The sequence below is a fragment of the Gossypium hirsutum genome, chromosome D02 (assembly GCF_007990345.1).
Source record: "Gossypium hirsutum isolate 1008001.06 chromosome D02, Gossypium_hirsutum_v2.1, whole genome shotgun sequence".
NCBI classification, from domain to species: Eukaryota; Viridiplantae; Streptophyta; class Magnoliopsida; order Malvales; family Malvaceae; genus Gossypium; species Gossypium hirsutum.
Window position 1 is genome coordinate 66,869,551 of NC_053438.1, and position 18,721 is coordinate 66,888,271.

Consider the following 18,721-nt stretch of genomic DNA (forward strand, 5'->3'; position numbering starts at 1 on the left):
AAAACAAAATTGGCTTAAATGCAAAATTGACCTTAAATTGTACTACTTGTCTCATTTAGGTACTTAAAGGGCTTTTTTTAATGGTTATTTTATTCCACAATGCTAGCTAACGAAAAACTTGAAATGTGGCATCTTTTTATTGGATGTTTGCTTTTTTTTTATAAAATGAGATGAAATTAATAGTTTTAGTAAAAAAAATACCTTTTAGGTACAATTCTGGATAAATTTTGATTTTTTTTTTGGAATTTTTTTATCATATTCTCTTTTGCAATTCGAGTCAAATTATATTTTTAAACTTTTTAGCATGTTTTAATAAAAATTTAAGTTTTTTTTGCCACTTTTTAGAATGTGTTTGAAAAGTTTGATTGTGGTTAATAATTATAATAAATTGAATTTTAATGTATATCATTAATGTATAAATTAATATTCACAATAAATTTCATACTAAAAAATAATTTAGTTTTTAATAAAAATAATAATAGTTTTGTATCTCCAACCTTTAATTAAACTTTTTCTTTGTCACTTTTTCGGGTGATGTATTATCCAACATTAATTACACTTGGAACTTGACGTGGACATTCAGTCATTTTTCTATGAATAAACAATCAAACATTAAATTAAGAAAAAGAAATTCATCACACATCATAATTTTTTAGGAAGCTTAAATTAAATTGTATAATTTTACGATAAAAATGTAATTTTATTATTTTAATAATCTATATTTTTATATTTTTTAAATATTTAAATTGAACTTTTATCATTTTTTGAGGTCAAAATACAATTTTACTATTACTAATTTAAAATCTTATAAATTATAAAATGTCTAAATTGAAAATTTACCATTTTAGGAGGTCATGGCCCTCGATCTCTTAGTGGCTCTGCCACTAGACCAATTGGTTAATAAAAATAGGTAAAAGCTTTAATTTAAAAATACCAAAGGTTTAAATTCCATTACTTATAAAATTTTAATAAATTATCTTTTTTGCTAGTTAAATTGTTTGATGCAATCATGCCACGTGTCACAATATAATTTTGCCACATGTTTTAAATTTAATGGCGTTAAAAAAAGTATTAAACTAGTTGATAGAAAAAAGTTCGAGGATTTGGGACAAAAAAAACTTTAAATATTGAGAGAAGTAGACAAATTAAATAATAATAATTTTATATTTAATCCGATTGAATCACTTTTTAAACAATTAATTGAGATTTTAGATATATCTACTCTATATTTTTTTTACCATAAAATAAGAATCATGAATTTCACATGTGTTATATATTAAAATTAATCTTAGGATATAAATGAGTATACCACCTTTAACATTTTAAAATTTTTTTTATGAAAACGTTGTTGATAAAATAGAGGTAAATTCAAAAAAATATTGAAATTAAATTATAAAATGCTAAAAGGTTAAATATAATTTTACTATATATTAACTTTTAATTTTATTATTTATTAGAGAACTAAAATTAAAAAAAAATCATTTTTTGAAAGTTAAGTAACAAAGTCCAATGCTTTGAATCTTTGAATATCCATATTTGAGTCACATCATCTGTAATGTTATACATGGATTTTAGTCCGAATTATTTTAGTTTTTAATTTGTTTACAGGGGTGAAATTAGGGGACTAGTAGGGCCCGGTTCCTCCTAAAATGGAAAATTATTATTTATTTAGGTCTTTTAAAATTTTTAAAATTTTAAATTAATAAAAGTAAAATTACACTTTGCCCCCTAAAAATATAAAATTTTGATTTAATCAATTAAAATTTATAAAGTTATAGACTATTAAAACGATGAAATGTCACTTTTGTTATCGTAAAAATTACAATTTAATTTTGACCTCTTTTAAAAGTATTTTCTGATTTCGCCCCTGAAAATACTGAATATTGATTTAATTATAATTTATAGTTGTTTAGATATATATTTATAATTATATTTTATGGATTTACTTGTAAATTCTACGAATAAAGGATAAGTTGTAAAATATCACAACAAATGATACCTTCAAAAAGGTCGGAATAGGTTAAAAGAAAAACAGAATCAATTTATCTACAAATAGAAGGGTTGGTTGGATGCCACCAGGGGACAGCTTAAACACAGCCGAATTAGCGAAAAGGACAGCACAAAACCACATCAACGTGCTCCATCACATTAAACAAGTCAATGCTCACCTTTGCTTTACTCACTGAAATTGACAGATTTAATCGCAAATGAGATTTATATTTTCAAACATATAGCACTGAATAATAATTTAAATTTCTTTTACTTAGTGGATTCTTATTCTGATTCAAAGACTAATAATATAGTTTAAATGCCAAGGCGTAATAAATAAGATAGAGGGTTATTATACGTTGCCCGTATGAAAAAAATTCCCTCTCAAAGTTGGTACTGATTTCTTATAAATCAATCATTGGTAATTTAAGAAAAGGTAAGGTAAGCTTAGATGGGCGGTGAGGTGCAATACGGTGTGTTTAGTTTATTTTTTGTCTCACACTATAGTATCGTTACAGTATCTAATCTCACCACCACCATTATTTTTACATTAACCGCAAGTAAACACATAATGTCGGAGTCTTAATCCGAAATAGCTTGGGTGACTGTTAAGAACATGTAGACATATACTAGTGACTACGAACATGGAGGCAAAATCTTGGGAACTTGGAGATGGCTTAACTTTAGCGGCTCAGTGGAAATTGATGATGTGATTGTGCTAATTTATTGAGAAAACATATCACTAATAGTTGCTGCTCAGATGCTCATCAATGCTCAATTAAGTAGAGAAAATAATAGGTGTGCAGATATATTTGTTCGGCCTTAATCTCAATCATCTTTTGTATACATGTTGTAGCATTTTGATTCTTAAAATTAAGGATGCTGATAAGATTATAATATTACTACTTGGTTTTTTGGGAATAAATGATTTTATATTATCCAAATAAGAAAGTAATCTGATACATCAAAATCAAAGCTACTTAATTGGTGGTTGAAAAGCAAGATACATTAGTCAAGAATTCCCCAAGTCCTACACAGCCTCGTATTAATAAAATAGGGATCTAATTTAGGACTAAGTTTTAATTTTATAATATGTTATTTTCATATTATATAATTCACATCGTATAAAAAAATTAAACATATGATGCTTTAGTATAATTATTAGAAAATTGTTAAGTTGTTTATTGCTAAAGTTTCAATAAAAATATAAAATTATTAAATATTAAATATAAATAATGTTTAAAAATATTAAATATGCACATTTGAGTTAAATAGACAAAATTTGTAATTTATATTTCAGTCTAAGATTAATTTAAGCAAGTATGTTTGATGTTAACATCATACATGAATTTAACAGAAAACAAATACAGTTTAGTCGCATCCAACAAATAAACACATTTATTTGGTAATGATAAAAAAATTCAAAATATTTTAGCCCAACTCAAATAAGGCATATATCAAAGTTTACGCCCAACTAAACCCTAAAAAAGTTTTAATGGTATCATGAGGCCCTAAATCAATTTAGAAAAATCAATTGAGCTATATCAACATTTTGCACCCGATTGAACTCTTATACTTATAAAATTAGTTAATTTAACCTTTTGACTGGCATTAATTGTTAGGTTCTAATAAAATCACTAGCACGAACTTTAACGGTTATTGAGTCAGCTAAAAGATGCTAACGTGGCAGGAACATGTCAAGAAAAATAAAACAAATTAAAATGTTAAAAATATTTTAAAAATTCAAGTCAAGAATTAACTTGATAAATGATTGTCTAGTTTCAATTAAATCTTAGACAATCATTTGTCCAAATTCATTTTATTTGGCTATAATTTTTAAAATTATAAAAGATAATAAATTTTTTTAAGAATTATTAAAAAATCATTAAAAATTATAAAACAATTTAAAAAGATAAAAATTATAAAAATCTGTTTATAATTTGTTAACGTTGGAGGTTAATAATTTGTTAATTTTCTAGATAAAGCTAAATATAGAAGTAACAGAAGAAGAAGAAAAAGGCCGCATTTAGTATTTACTATCTAAACCAAATAATTAGTTTTGTTAGTTGAAGGGTCCAATTTTGTGCAATAAGTTTGCAAGGACTCAATTGATTTATTTGGAATAGTTCAGGGCTTATGATATCATTAAGTCCAAAAAAGAAAGCTTCATTTTTAATTGAGTAATTTTCAAAATCATCCTCAAAATTATATTACAAACAAGTAAATTACAGTTGGCCGAAAAGCAAAGCAAGTAAATTACAATTTTCCATCAGAATTTCAACAATATTACAAGATATATAGTATCTGGGACTGTATTCGAAGTGTTGGTGGGGTACTGAAACTCATTGGTAGCTAAGAACTGAAACCTTGGCTTGAGGACCTTCTTGAATGTAAACAAAACTGCAGTCGGAACCAGGATTCAACACTTTAAGCCATGGTGGAAGCTCGTAGGTGTTCTTGACCGGTGTCGGAGAAAGACCCCATAAATTACCCGATAAATCTTCAATCACCAGCTTCAGATCTGTTATTGGCTTTTCAGATGTGTTCTTTATTACAACCTTGTGGCGATAGTAAGTCGTTTTCCCCACATTCCATGTGTTGGTTATCGAGTGAAGGAACCTAACTGGTGGGACGCCTGCAAACTCAGATTATCAGAATTTATGAATAAATAATAATATATTTAAAATTTGGTGTTCATAATTTTGTTGTATTCACCTGGAGATTTTGTGCTAGGAACCGATGTTTCCTGGTGATGGTAATCTGCAGAGGTTAAAAAATATGATTATTTAGATTTGCATGCCATTTTCTTTTCTTTTCTTTATATATATAATATTTGCTTACTGACTTTGTGATGGTTGCTCGGTTGTTGGCCGTTTATGGTACGGACCTATGAAATTCAGTACAAGAAATTTAGAATTCCACAATAATGGCAGCAAATAATTTTCAGCAAGGCAAGATGGGAAAAGCATTTATTTACCTTTATTTCCAGATAGGCTTTCAAGCTTAGAGAAAAGGCCGACAAGAGGTGCAGACCCGGAAAGTGTAGGCTCAGTTTGCTCGTAACTAGACCGATCATCGTTGAAGCCGTCGTTCTGGTCGGGTCCTCCCACCAGAGCTCCGTATATGACATTAGGATCCGCTTCAGGGCGGCGGTACCAGGCTTCAAATCCTTGGACGCAGCTCACCATCGAAGGAAGAACAGAGATTGAGGCGATTGAAGCACCTCGGTGGTGAACGTGGGTCGGATATTTTGGTCCGTAACCTACCAAGTAGCTCATTGACTTGGGATTTTTGCCTAGAATGTAATCGGCCTGTGACTTGGCAAAATTTAGAACTTCATGTGGTTGAATTTGGCCATCGGGACAAGTAAGTTTAGCATTTGCTGCAGAGAGATAATCAGAGTAGACAGCAAGAAGAAACGATGCAGCTGATGCATATTGCAGATTGTTCCATTCATGTACATACATTAAGCCACCTGGTTTATAAATACAAGGCATATAAATATTTACTTTTTTTCACAATAAAAGGGCAAAAAACAATTGGATGGGACAATGCTAACCAGGGGTAAGGTGGACATTGTAGCCATCATTCTTTTGCAGACAAGCACAGGCAAAATAATCAGCTTTGGCCTGATATTGCTTTAGTGTCGAAGTGTATGCACCACCTTTTTGCTCCATCAACACCTGCAATGGCGCCACCGATCTTTAACTGCCTATTCTTTTGTACTTATTACTCAAAATGTCGGATAGGTTCGCATCATTCGAGTACGAGATGACTGAAAAACAAACAAACTTCTTTTACCTTTGAAAGAAGGATTTGCACACCAGCATACTTGTTGTCCCAAGAGAATTCTTTGACAGCCCATCCAGTTCCACCCATATAGACAGCATTGTCTACGACATACTTCAGGTAATGCTCGTCGCCGGTTGCTCGGAATAACCAAGTTGCAGCCCACAATAATTCATCCTTCAAAGGAAAATTCAACGAGAAGAAAGTGAATATCTGTTCATACAGAGGAAGGTGATGAACATACTTGGGGTATGATATTTACTTACCGAGTAACCCGACGATGTATAAAACTGCTTAGCACATTGGATGGAATCATCATATAAGCCTCTAAATTTATCTGCAAACGAGAAAAGCTGCGAAGATCGAAATGTTAGTGAAAATGTGGACTGTTTCCCTTAACACATTTCTATTGACAGGATGTTATTTACCTGTTTGGCATGCACTAGGAGGAGCTCCGAGTAAGAAGAGTTGTAAGGCTTGAAAGCTATCGCGGCAGCAGCCAAAGCAGCAGCTGTTTCACCGGCAAGGTCAGAACCTGGATGAGCCTCGTCGAGCTTGTAAGCTGTTCTCGGAGTTGTCATGTCTTCCGCACGCTCCCAACAGTAGTGATCAGAGTCCCCATCGCCAACCTGATCAAATTGTGCATCATCATACCATTTCATAAAAAACAGTGGCAAATACATGTAAAGTAACATGAAACGGGTTCCCTAAACCCTGTTTCTTACAAATTTTGTCATAAGCAACAATCTCCCACCTGTCCCCAAAGAACATTGGGTTGAGTGTGAGCCTTGATGAAATAATCTGTGCCCCATCTGATAGCCCACAAAGTATGTCCCATTTGGTTCAAATTAGTGATTTCCTTCCTGTATTCAATAGTTCCCCATGCAAGCATTGTCACACTAAATGCCATTGGTAGCCCAAACTTCACATGATCCCCTGCATCATAATATCCTCCTACCAAGTCCACCTGCAATATTCCATCATCACCAAAAAACACAAGTTCAAAACACACAAATTCCTGCTCCATTCATCAATGAAAAATAAAGGGCAAGCTTCAATCTTTTTAATTTACCCCTTGAAGAGCGCCATCCTTGAGGCCGGAGTCACCCCGCCACTTGACACGCTGGTCAAACGGTAGCTTACCGGACCTTTGTGCCTCAAGAAACATGAAGGTTTTGTCAAGGGCTTCACCGTAGTTAAACTCGGCTAGAACAATGGCTGCCTGAAATCCCAGCAGGATAAGGCAAGCAACAATGTTGAAGTTGTTCATGATTAAACTCAATGTTAAGCCACAAAACAATGTTCTTTTGCAAAGCTGTTATGCTTCTCATCTCAACATTGCTTTTATAGATATACACAATGAAGAACAAAAAAAACAGGTTTGAAAATTTGTCTGAAATTTGATTACATGGTGATAGTGGTAGCCACCACGTTTTAATTCCAACAATGGAGTAGAGCTTCTCACGTTCTACATTATAAATTTTATAAATTATAATTGTACGTGTAATAGACTTACGTATACAAAGATTGACAATTATTGTTGACAACTAATGAAGTGCAATATATTCTTTGGAAGATCCTGGACCGGAAATCAAGCTTTGAGATAACACGATTGGTTGCCAACTTTCCGACAAAACATTATCAGAATTTTCTAAATTAATTATTTTTGAGAGAGATTTTTTAAATTAATAAAATGTTTGTTTTGTCAACCTTTAATTATATATTGATTTTTTTTCAGACATTCTTAGATTTCTTATTTCTTAAACAGATACCGATATGAGAAATTATTTTATAGACCCTTACTACCACATCATCCATAATCCTTTTTTAATTATTTAATGACACTTCAGCAATTTCTTTTTCATATTATTGACACATAATTTTAGTAATTTTTTTTACCTCGAACATATTCCTCAGGTTCAGGATTAGAGTTCTGAGTTTGAGACTCAAAGTTTAAGGTTTTAGGTTTGGGATTCAGGGTTCAATGTAAAAAAAATTACCAAAATTATATGTCAATAATATAAAAAAATTTACTGAAATATCATTAAATAATTAGAAATAGACTATAAATGATGTGCCGAGAAAATTACATAAAATAATTTCTAAATGTATATATATATATATATATTTGTCAATAATATCATTACAAAAACATCCTTTCTTTTTTAAAGTTCAGACGTCTCTTTTGAAGACAGCAGCATAATATTTATACAATAATTTTTTATGAGTTTTGGATAAAATTTTAATATATATATATATGAAGGAAGAGAACAAATCAATATTATTGTGAAGTTTTTGAACTTTTTATCTTTTTAATTTTAATCCAAAATAAATATATAAAACTATATTGTTTCAATTAAATATTCATTTATGTTTAGAGTAAAGTTCAAAACTATATATTAATTTTAGTTTAATGTGCAATGCTATATATGAATTTTAATTTTGTGTAATTTTATATATTTAATGTTAATTTGATTCAATTTTTACAAATCAATAATATAATTAACGATATAATATTATTTTACGTTAATATATTGCATACACAAATAATTATATTTATTCAAATATAAAAATAAACTAATGTATTTTTTTTAGATGTATACAATCGACTTAAAATTGAAGTTTCATGTATACGTTTGAACTGCAATTAAAATTATATATACATAATTATACCAAATTAAAATTCATGCATCAAAATCAAATTGCACATTGAACCAAAGTTAATATATAATTTTAATATTTATCTCTTTATTTTTTTAATGAAAATTTCTTTTATAAATATAATTTTTACATAAAATTTTCAGCCTTGTTAGTGCATTATAATGGGTGTTTGAGTACATAACAGTTTATATATAAACATATAATATCACAAATTTAATTACACCTTCTCCTAAATGGAAAAATAATTGATATATAGTATGTTCACGTTATATGTTTTAATAGTCTACCAATTTATTTGATACAACTTATATACATATATTGAAACTTAAATAATTTAAAATTAATTTATGAACAAAGTCGTATAAAATAATTACAACATAATTTAAAATCAGAATTAATTTGATTTAATTAACAATTAAAATATGTCTTATCTATTTTTAGTGATAGCATAAAAAAATTAGTATTTCTAACTCGAGGTACTCATGGGCTGAGTTCGGGTTAGGCCCAATCAAAATTTTAGGCCTATTTGTTATGTCCAAACTTGGCCCGGCCCATTTTTTTAAATATATTTTTAAAATATATATATAATACATCAAAAATACTAAAAGCATTAAAATAAATGTTTCCAATAAAAAAATATTTATACTTCAATAACACTAAGATAGGTGTAACCTTACAAGTAAATGCGTCTAAAATAGTAATAAAATTAACAATAAAATAAGAGTTATACAATAACAACAAAATAGTAGCAACATAATAGTGAAATTGTAGTAAAATAGTGGGAAAAAAAATAAGAAAATAGCCAAAAAAAAGAGAGAGTAAAAAACAACTTACATATTTGGGCCAAGTCGAGCCCGGGCCGAAAAAAGCCTTACTCGAGACTTGGCCCGTTTTCTAAACAGACCTTTTTTTTGCTCAAATATATTTTTTGAGTCTATATTTTTACTCAAACCCTCTCATTTTTCGGTCGGGCTGGGTGGCCTAGCACATGAGCAAGTACATTTCTAACTCTTTAATCATCAAATGGACCATAGACTTTTGCATTCAATGAATTTGTTTCTGTTGTTCTAAGATGTTGACCTTATTTCTTTATCTTCCTTTCTTTTGCACAATTATCATTCATGTCTTAAGGACTCTTTTGAATGAGCGATGTATTTATTTGCAGTTAGTGTAAAAAAATAGTGACGGTAAAATTAGATATGATAATAATACTATAACGTAAAAAAAATTTTAAATACACCATACTGAAGATAAATACCCATTCAAAAGAGTCCTAAGTTAGCCTGAGTTCTGTTCCTTCTTTCTTGAAGATTTCCAAACACATTCAGTAGAAACAAGTAGGGGACCATGGTTCAAGCAAGGAAGAGGCAAATTATGAACTAAGGTAAGCTCTCTATTCCGAAGAAATTATGCATTGGAAAAAGCAAAGCTATGTCCAGACTCTCCCAAACTCGGTCCATCACCAGTCTATTATTTGTTCAAGTATAGTAAGGGCTAGTTTTTCATTGCTTTTGAAAAGTGCTTTTGAGAAGTACTTTTGAAAATTTTGAGTGTTTGATATTGCTGTCAAAAAGTGATTTTGAAGAATAAAATGTCCATTTTAGACATGATATTATAAAGTAACAAATATGTATTTAAATAATGTTCAAATTAGTTAATATTATGATATTTTAGCAAAAATATAAAAAAATAATTTATTATAACTTATTGTTAATATTTAAATATATAATATTAATTTTAAATATTTCTAAGTAATTAATATTAATTATTTATTAAATTTAATTAGAATATATAAACTATATTTAAATATTTAAATATAATAATTAAATATTTGTAATTAGATATTGACAAAATTGTATTATTATAAAATTTATTTTTTATTTTTAATTAATGCTTTTAACACATTTTTATTATTTTATTTTAAAATGTATTCGAATATATAACTCATATTAGATATTAACATAACATAGAAAACATAAACCTAACAAATTAAAATATTACATATATTTGGATTGAAGTTTTAAAAAGGGTTAATATTTATATATCAAATATAAATACTAAAACTTTTACAATAGTATTTACAATTTAAAGTGAATTCATTAAACTATAAGCTACAGCATCTCTTGTTAATTTCATTTCAAAACCACTTAAATTGTTTGATTCACCGTCATCATCACTATCATCGTTGTCGTCGTCATCATCATCACTTTCTCGACCATGCGCATTTTCTGAATCAATATTATTCTCATATGCCGAGTTAATATCTTCGTATTCCATAAAATCTGCATCATTTCGACTGACATGTTTTCGGATAAAATTGTGTATCGTTATTGTAGCAACAACGATCATCGTTTGCTTTTCAAAACTATAACTTGGCATATCCCTTAAAATGACCCATTTTTTTCAAAACACCAAAAGTTCGTTCAATCACACTACGTAATGATGAATGTGAATGATTGAATATCTCTTCTTTACCAGATATCGGTCTACCTCTTCGGAAGTCAGGTAAATGATATCGTTGACCTCTATATGGTCCAAGATAACCTTTCATTGAAGGATATCCAGAATCAACAAGATAATATTTTCCTACAAGTCATAATATAACAAACAATTAATTCAATAAATTTTTTAATAAAAAAATCAATTAAAGAACTTATACTTTATTATTTAAAAAAGCACATATAAATAAAATATCTAACCATTTTGAGGGTGCAGAAATTTGTATTTTGGATCTCGAATTTCATTAAGAAATATTCTAGTGTCATATGCCGGTCCTTCCCATCCAGCCATGACAAATGTGAAACACATATTAAAATCACATACTGCCATAACATTTTGAGTCGAGATACCTTTTCTTCCAATATAGGGAATTTGTTCATTTGGTGGAAGAATAGTCGCAATGTGAGTACCATCAATTACACCTATGCAATCCTGAACAAATAATCATATTACTCTCGTGCATATTTTTAGTCGACCAAATATATTAAAATATAATAATATAAAATTAAATTTTAACCTTAAAATGCGGCATATATCTAGAATCATTACGTATTTGTTCAGGTATTGAGCTAAAGAAAGGATCTTCGGGTGCAATTAGATCAGTGGCTGTAACACCCCCTAACCCGTATCCGTCACCGGACTAGGGTTACGAGGCATTATTGAACAAAACACACCTTAATACAAATGTTCAATAGAATTCAAGAATTTAACATTGATATGCAATTCGTTTGAATACAGGTTTAAATCAACTATTTCTAATTCAAAATATAAGCATTGTATATATATAAATTGAAATATATTAAGCTTAGCCAAATTTTAAGTAAGTATAATTATAAATTCTACTTTAACCTTTTTAAAACAAAACATAACATTTTGATCCCGTTAAACCATAAGAAAATAAGCCATTTTCGTATGGCTATTAATTTCATAAACAATATATCAAAGTACGACTTTCCAAAACATTTATCTAGCCTGTACATGCCAAAGTTAAAATTTAAACAGTTTAATACCGAGACAGTAGATAGAGTGATGAACTTGCTGACGATCCCTGAGCTTGAAGCTTGATCTTAAGTCTAAAAATCAGAAAGACATAAACAAACAAAGTAAGCTTTTATAGCTTAGTAAGTCTATAGCATAACAGAAATTATAAAAATAATTATGTAATTTCTTGATACACTTAATGAATTCGCAAATACTATATATGGTAACTATTACATATAGTCAAAAGCATACTTAATTATCAACTCTTAAAACCGAATGTAAATTCACCATAAACATGAATAGCCGAATGCTTATATACATATATGCTTAACAAATATTAGCTCCAAATGTATATACAGTTATTATAACTAAATGTATATATGTATTTATCACCTGCATATATCTAAATGCATATATGTGCTTATCGCTTGCACTTCATCGAATGCATATATATTGTTCAAATACATATGCCAAAAGCATATACTTATACTTATCAACCACATGTGCCGGATGCACATATATATATTTACTATAATCCACATATGTCGAGTGCATACACATATATGCATCCAAGAATTTCATGATAACCAACATATATATACTCACTAAACACAAAGATTCGAACGTTTATATGCTCATCAAATACTTAGAAACAAATGTTCATATATTTATCCATTACATATAACCAAAATCATATATATATCCAATGCAAATAATCACTTAATTTAAACAGATTCACTGGCACTTAGCCTTGTTAGGCTTAAAGCCTGATTCAGATCACCGACACTTAGCCTGCTAGGCTTATAACCTGATTTAGATCACCGGCACTTAGCCTGTTAGGCTTATAGCCTGATTCAGTTCACCGGCACTTAGCCTGCTAGGCTTATAGCCTGATTCAGATCACCGGCACTTAGCCTGCTAGGTTTTAAAACCTGAAAATTTCAATTTCTCATATACAGAATAATTCCTCAAATATTTATTAATAGCAAACACATATTCACCGTAGTCCATTCTCAAACATAAATGAGTTTGCAAATCATATTTTCAATCCAATTCAAGTACTAATAACTTATAATCATATAAATATATTCGAACCTCATTTATAAAAACATAAACTTTTATGTTTTAATTCAATCTAAAAACTTGTACACAAATGTACATATAGATATATTCAAACTCTCGTATACATATTTAACATTTATACCTTTTAAATAAAAATTAAAAGCCCATACAAGTATGTTTATTTATATTCGAACCTATATGAATTTATATATATACGCATTCTTGCCTTTACCTAAGTTCACAACTTATTCATGTATATATAAATATACTTAAATAAATTTAATACAAATAATTTATATGTACTTATGTATACACACCTATTCGAGCATAACATATATATATATGTATCTAAGCTCAATATGAAAACATATTTATGTAGATCCATACATATTCAAAACTATACATACATGCTTAACATTCATATCTTATAATATAATCAATACTTAATTATATATATAAATGTTCCATATCACATATAATCACCTTATTTAAAAAAAAATTACCTATACAATTACAATATACATATTACTAATCAAACCCAAAGCTTTTACATATATATATATGTATATTCGAAAACCCATGTATATATGAGTATAATACATACCTTTAATCAAAGCAAGAATTTATACATGTATTTATTTTCTCATATTCGAATCTTATGTGTATATATATATAACCTTCATACAATCAATTAAATTCAGAACATATTCATATAGATACATATATAAATATTAATACATTATATATTTATATATATATGCTTTTATAGCATTCCCACTTTAACTTAATTCAAAAATTTATATAAGCATATATATATATATTCGAACACTTTATACACATATATATACCATTTATAATTCTAATTTATTCAATCAAATTACTTCAAATTAAAGCTCAACAACAACTACAATCGATATACATACATATATACTAATTTAATATCATTAAATAGCTAATAGACTTATCTCGGATATAGACGAAGACGTTCAACTATTCGACTACTTTTGTTTTTCCCCAATCCAATTCCATTTTCTTCGTTTCTTGATCTAAACATATTCAAATTTAGCCTTTTTATCCATCAAATCATTCAATTAAATCCAAAAATACATAAATGGGAAAATTACCATTTTGCCCCTAACATTTTACACTTTTTTTAAGTCCTTTTGCACAAAACACAAAATACACAAAATTTAATCACACCATACTAGGGCCAAATGTTCCTAGTGTTCATACAAGTCCACAAATTTCATTTATTTCACATTTTAGTCTCTCAAAAATTTATTTTCACAATTTAGCCCTAATTACTCAATTTCACCAAAATTTCAAAGACAAAACATGTTAATCTTTCACATATCTTTCATTTTTCATCTTCAGCTATCACAAAGCTCAAGCATTCATCAATGGCACATTTCAAAATCATCAACAATTCACAAAATTAAGACATGGGTTTTGAAGAATTCAAAGCAACGATCTCAAAAACGTAAAAATTATCAAAAACCGAACAAAAACTAACCTTGAATTAAGCTTCAAAAGATGGCCAAACCTAGCTTAGGTTTCTTTCTTTCTATTTTCTCTAGTTTCGGTCAAAATAAGATGAAAATGTGGCTTTTAATTTGTTTGTCTTTTAATATATATTAATTTTATAATATAATATATTATTATAACCTTTATACATAATAAAAACTATAAATTATAAGCATAATGCCGTCCACTATCATGATTAATGGCCTAATTTCCTATTAAGGACTTCACATTATAAAGACATTAGCAAGTTAGCACTTTACACATTAATTAGTCAATTTTACATTTTACGCGATTAAGTCCTTTTATTAAATTAAGCACACAAACAATAAAATTAATTCACGAAACTTTCACACATGTAAATTAACACATAATAAACACAGAAAATAATATTAAAATATTTTTTAGACTCGGATTCGTGGTCCCGAAACCACTATGTCCGATTAGGGTCGAAATCAAGCTGTGACAGTGGCCATCCTTGAAACTTTCTCAAGCACAACTGCAAAGTATCGACTTATTGTTGATCCAAACCTTTGAAATCTTTCTCGACATTGGGAAACTTTTGCACCGATGCCCAAGATGTATAAAAAAATTCCCAACATTTCACTAGAAGATATGTTTCTTGAAGTTTACAAACTGTATCTTGTCTCCAAAACTCTCAGCAAACTTGTGAATACCATTTTAGACATCCTAAAATTAATCATACAACGTGATTCGTGACCGTCAAAGATCTCTCAGATCCATGTCTCACCTGACTGTTTTGAATCCGTGCATGGTTGCCTCAATATATACTTCTCGTAATATAATTGCACGGAAGAAGATACAACAACAAATATTCGGTTAAAACATTCCATGCGTTGTAAAATCTCTTTCTTTTCCTTTTCATCATCACTTTCATCACCACTATAATCCTCAACTATACTCATCACCTGTGAATAAATTTTATATCCAAAATCAAATATAAACAACTATTAATAAAACTAATTTAGTAAAAAAAAAAGTGGAGCATAAATTCAATATCTAAAGACCAAACATAAACAACTATTAATAAAACTAGATTACACATAAATAAGTAGAACATAAATTCAGTATCCAAAAACTAAACATAAATAACTATTGATAAAAACATACTTCGCTTAAGCCATTATAACTAGAAGATTACATAAATAGATATCTTTGAACCCTAGAAGATCAGAAAATTTTCAACTATCCTCCATTTCTGTCTTAAGCCGCAAAGCTCTAATCTTGGGATTAATTGATAAAAACATAATTCGCTTGTCCTTATTAAGCAATAATCTAAGTGCGAAAAAGTATAGCGGACTAGCTTCTGGAACTTCTTCCGACATGCTGTCAAGCATTTTGATTGCTTGTGGAATACCATATGGATCCATAATAGGAGTCAAATTAGATGTGGCTTGACTCATATTGTCAGCTGCATTGCATAATTTTTCTATTTGACTGGACAATCTTGCAGCCCCTTCAATTTGCTTTAAGAATTTCTTTCTTCCAGTTTTAAAATGTGAACTTGACGTCTCAGGATTTTTTCTTTTTTGATCGTTTCCATCAATTTAAACATCATTTGAAATGTGAACATCATTTCTCATATTTTCTTCTTCACTCTCTTCAGGTATTTCGTTGTTAACATCCTCAAAAAAATCACTACGGAGTGTACCAGAAGAAGGTGCCCATGCTTTATCACCTGTTGCAACTATCCCCATGAACATTTGATCCAACTTCCCTTCGAATTTAGGATCAATGCCCGATGTTTTAAATTTTTTAGCTTTAGGCACAACCTGCATATAAAATGATTGTTTAATAATAGTAATTGGCAATAACCTCATAAATAAAAAAATAAAAAATATTTAGAATTTTTAATGTACCTGGAGCCTACTCTCCCACCATTCATCCGATGCATCAACGGTTCTTTTTAGAGGATTCAACCCTAAACCAGTATCATCGCCTTTAAGTTTCTTCCAAGCTTTCCATTCTTTTTTTAGGGCATCCCACCTATTTTTAAGTTGTCTTTATGAAAAACCCTTGCCCGTTTCTTTCTCAAAGTTGGTCATTATTTTCAACCATCCATTTTTTGTGAAATGAGTACCAGGCCTATTGCCTTTTAATATCTCTTTAATACAAATATCACAAAATATGTCTGTCAATCTCTTATCCCACATTGCTTTCACTTTTTCATCACTAACTTCAATCGCCGAAGTACTCATCTATTGTGTATACGAACAGATTCGTTTCAGCCATTAAAGCAATCAAGAAAATCAAATGTCACATAAATATATATGTTTACCTGTGTATCAAAAATTTAACTATATAAATGAACAAAAAACAGTATTAATGAAGCTTATTGCCTACCAGTTTGGGGAAGGGTCATTTTTTTTCCACATTAAACTATTGGATTTATTGCAAAAGTTGAAGCCTTTGCTTTCAATCTTTATAACTAGCACAACACACATTCTTTCGCATATTGTATTTGTAATAAAATAAGCAGGCGAGAAATAAGCAGGCAGAAAATTGTGAAGAAGGTTCTGAAAATCCAGAAGTCCAAGGAAAAGCAAGCTTCAAAGAGCTGAGAAATTAGATGTCGAATCATCATTTCAATTCTGATATGTGATCAGCAAGGCTTTGGAAAGTGCCACCAATGACTCCAGAAGATTAGAGGTTCTCTTTTTCTATTGGCAAATGGACTTCAATGTTTACAATGTTCTGATAATTTTGGAATACTTTTTGATCATCGAATTTTTAAAAAAATTATGGTATGATCTCTAATGTTATTAATTTATTGTATTTTGATCATTGAGCCATTAATTGTCAGTTACACATGACATGTTATATATTATTTTAGACAAAAAAATTAAGGTTAAATTGCATTAGTCCTACATTTCCTTTTTACGAATTTCTTTCTTTAAAAAAAATTGAGACACAAAGGAGATGAATAAGAAGAAAATTTTTAATTTCTTTTTGACCAACATCAAGCGAATTAGATGATTAGTTATTGGTTAAAAAAGAAAATTAAAATTACTTCAATTTTCTTCTATTTCATCCATAAATCTATATATATATATATCTGATTTTATGTATATTATTGGTATTGCTAACATGTGGTTGAGACTAGATAATGGTTGTGATGTTGCAATATATATAATATTAGTTTGTATTTTAGCGTGAAGTACGAATTGGTTGTGTTAATTTAAATTTCCGCTATATTTTTAGTTAAAAATTAAAATATATAGTAATTTAAATGTATTATTATAACATATTTAAATTAATACACATAATCAATCTATGCATTACACGAAAATATAAATTAATTATATATATATAGAAAAGAGTATTTTATATAAAAACTTTTTAAAAGTGAATTAAATGAAAACTTGTTAGCACATGTTAACAATACCAATAATATACATAAAATCAGATATATATAATCACTAGAAATTAAGAATATATATATATATACAAATAGTCCACCAAAATCTTGTTGAATTTCACATCGCCAATTGGTTTGCTACTATTGAATCCAGGTAAAAATATGTTAAGATAGTGATAATGAGTGTAAAGAAAGCACTGGATTATGATGGACATGATTTGAGAGTTTAAGAGACTTATTATCCAGGTAAAATATATATATATAATTAGCTTCTTATTCTAATCTCTTTTACTTTTTACATCTTCACTTCTTATTTCTAATCTCTTCATAAATCTATTTCTAACCCCCTTTCCACTAGTACATCACAAGCGATCTTTTTCTGTTGGGAACACCAAGCTCTTGGTGATGGGTTTGGATGATGAGGCAAAAATGGGTAAGGTTTTAGAATTGGCTGGTGAGAACCCATTTGGATTTTAGATAACATGCACGACAACAAGCTGAGAAAACAAGCTACTGAAGAAGCAATGGTGGTTGAAGATTTGGCTAAAACAGTGGGCGGGCAAGTAGAAATTAACTGGTAATTTGATTTGTTTTTTGTTGACTTGTTACCATTATATTTTTTTATGGACACAAGTCTTATGTTTTGGAATTGCATGCGTACTGGTGATCCTAGGTTTCATAATTTTGTGAGGGAATAAATGCGAGATTTTTATATTGATTTATTTTGTCTTGTGAAAACCCAGATCAGTGAAAATAAAACTGAAGATATAATTGGCAGACTGAGATATCAAAATTCATTTCGAATTGAATCTATTGGTTTTTTAGGGGTATTTCCTCATG

General features: G+C 29.0%; 1 protein-coding gene and 1 pseudogene across 1 annotated transcript; both read right to left on the minus strand.

Moving 5' to 3' along the window:
• Positions 1–4,161: 4,161 nt before the first annotated feature.
• On the minus strand, positions 4,162–7,080 carry LOC107886899 (endoglucanase 5). Its single transcript, XM_016810997.2, has 10 exons — positions 6,851–7,080; positions 6,533–6,745; positions 6,207–6,407; positions 6,045–6,131; positions 5,791–5,955; positions 5,549–5,672; positions 4,967–5,464; positions 4,835–4,876; positions 4,705–4,749; positions 4,162–4,624 (listed from the first exon to the last, which is right to left on the minus strand). The coding sequence occupies exons 1-10, from the start codon at positions 7,046–7,048 to the stop codon at positions 4,332–4,334; spliced, it is 1,866 nt and encodes a 621-aa protein (XP_016666486.2). The 5' UTR covers positions 7,049–7,080; the 3' UTR covers positions 4,162–4,331.
• Positions 7,081–15,586: 8,506 nt separating this feature from the next.
• LOC107887773 (L10-interacting MYB domain-containing protein-like) lies at positions 15,587–16,721 on the minus strand (annotated as a pseudogene).
• Positions 16,722–18,721: the final 2,000 nt, after the last annotated feature.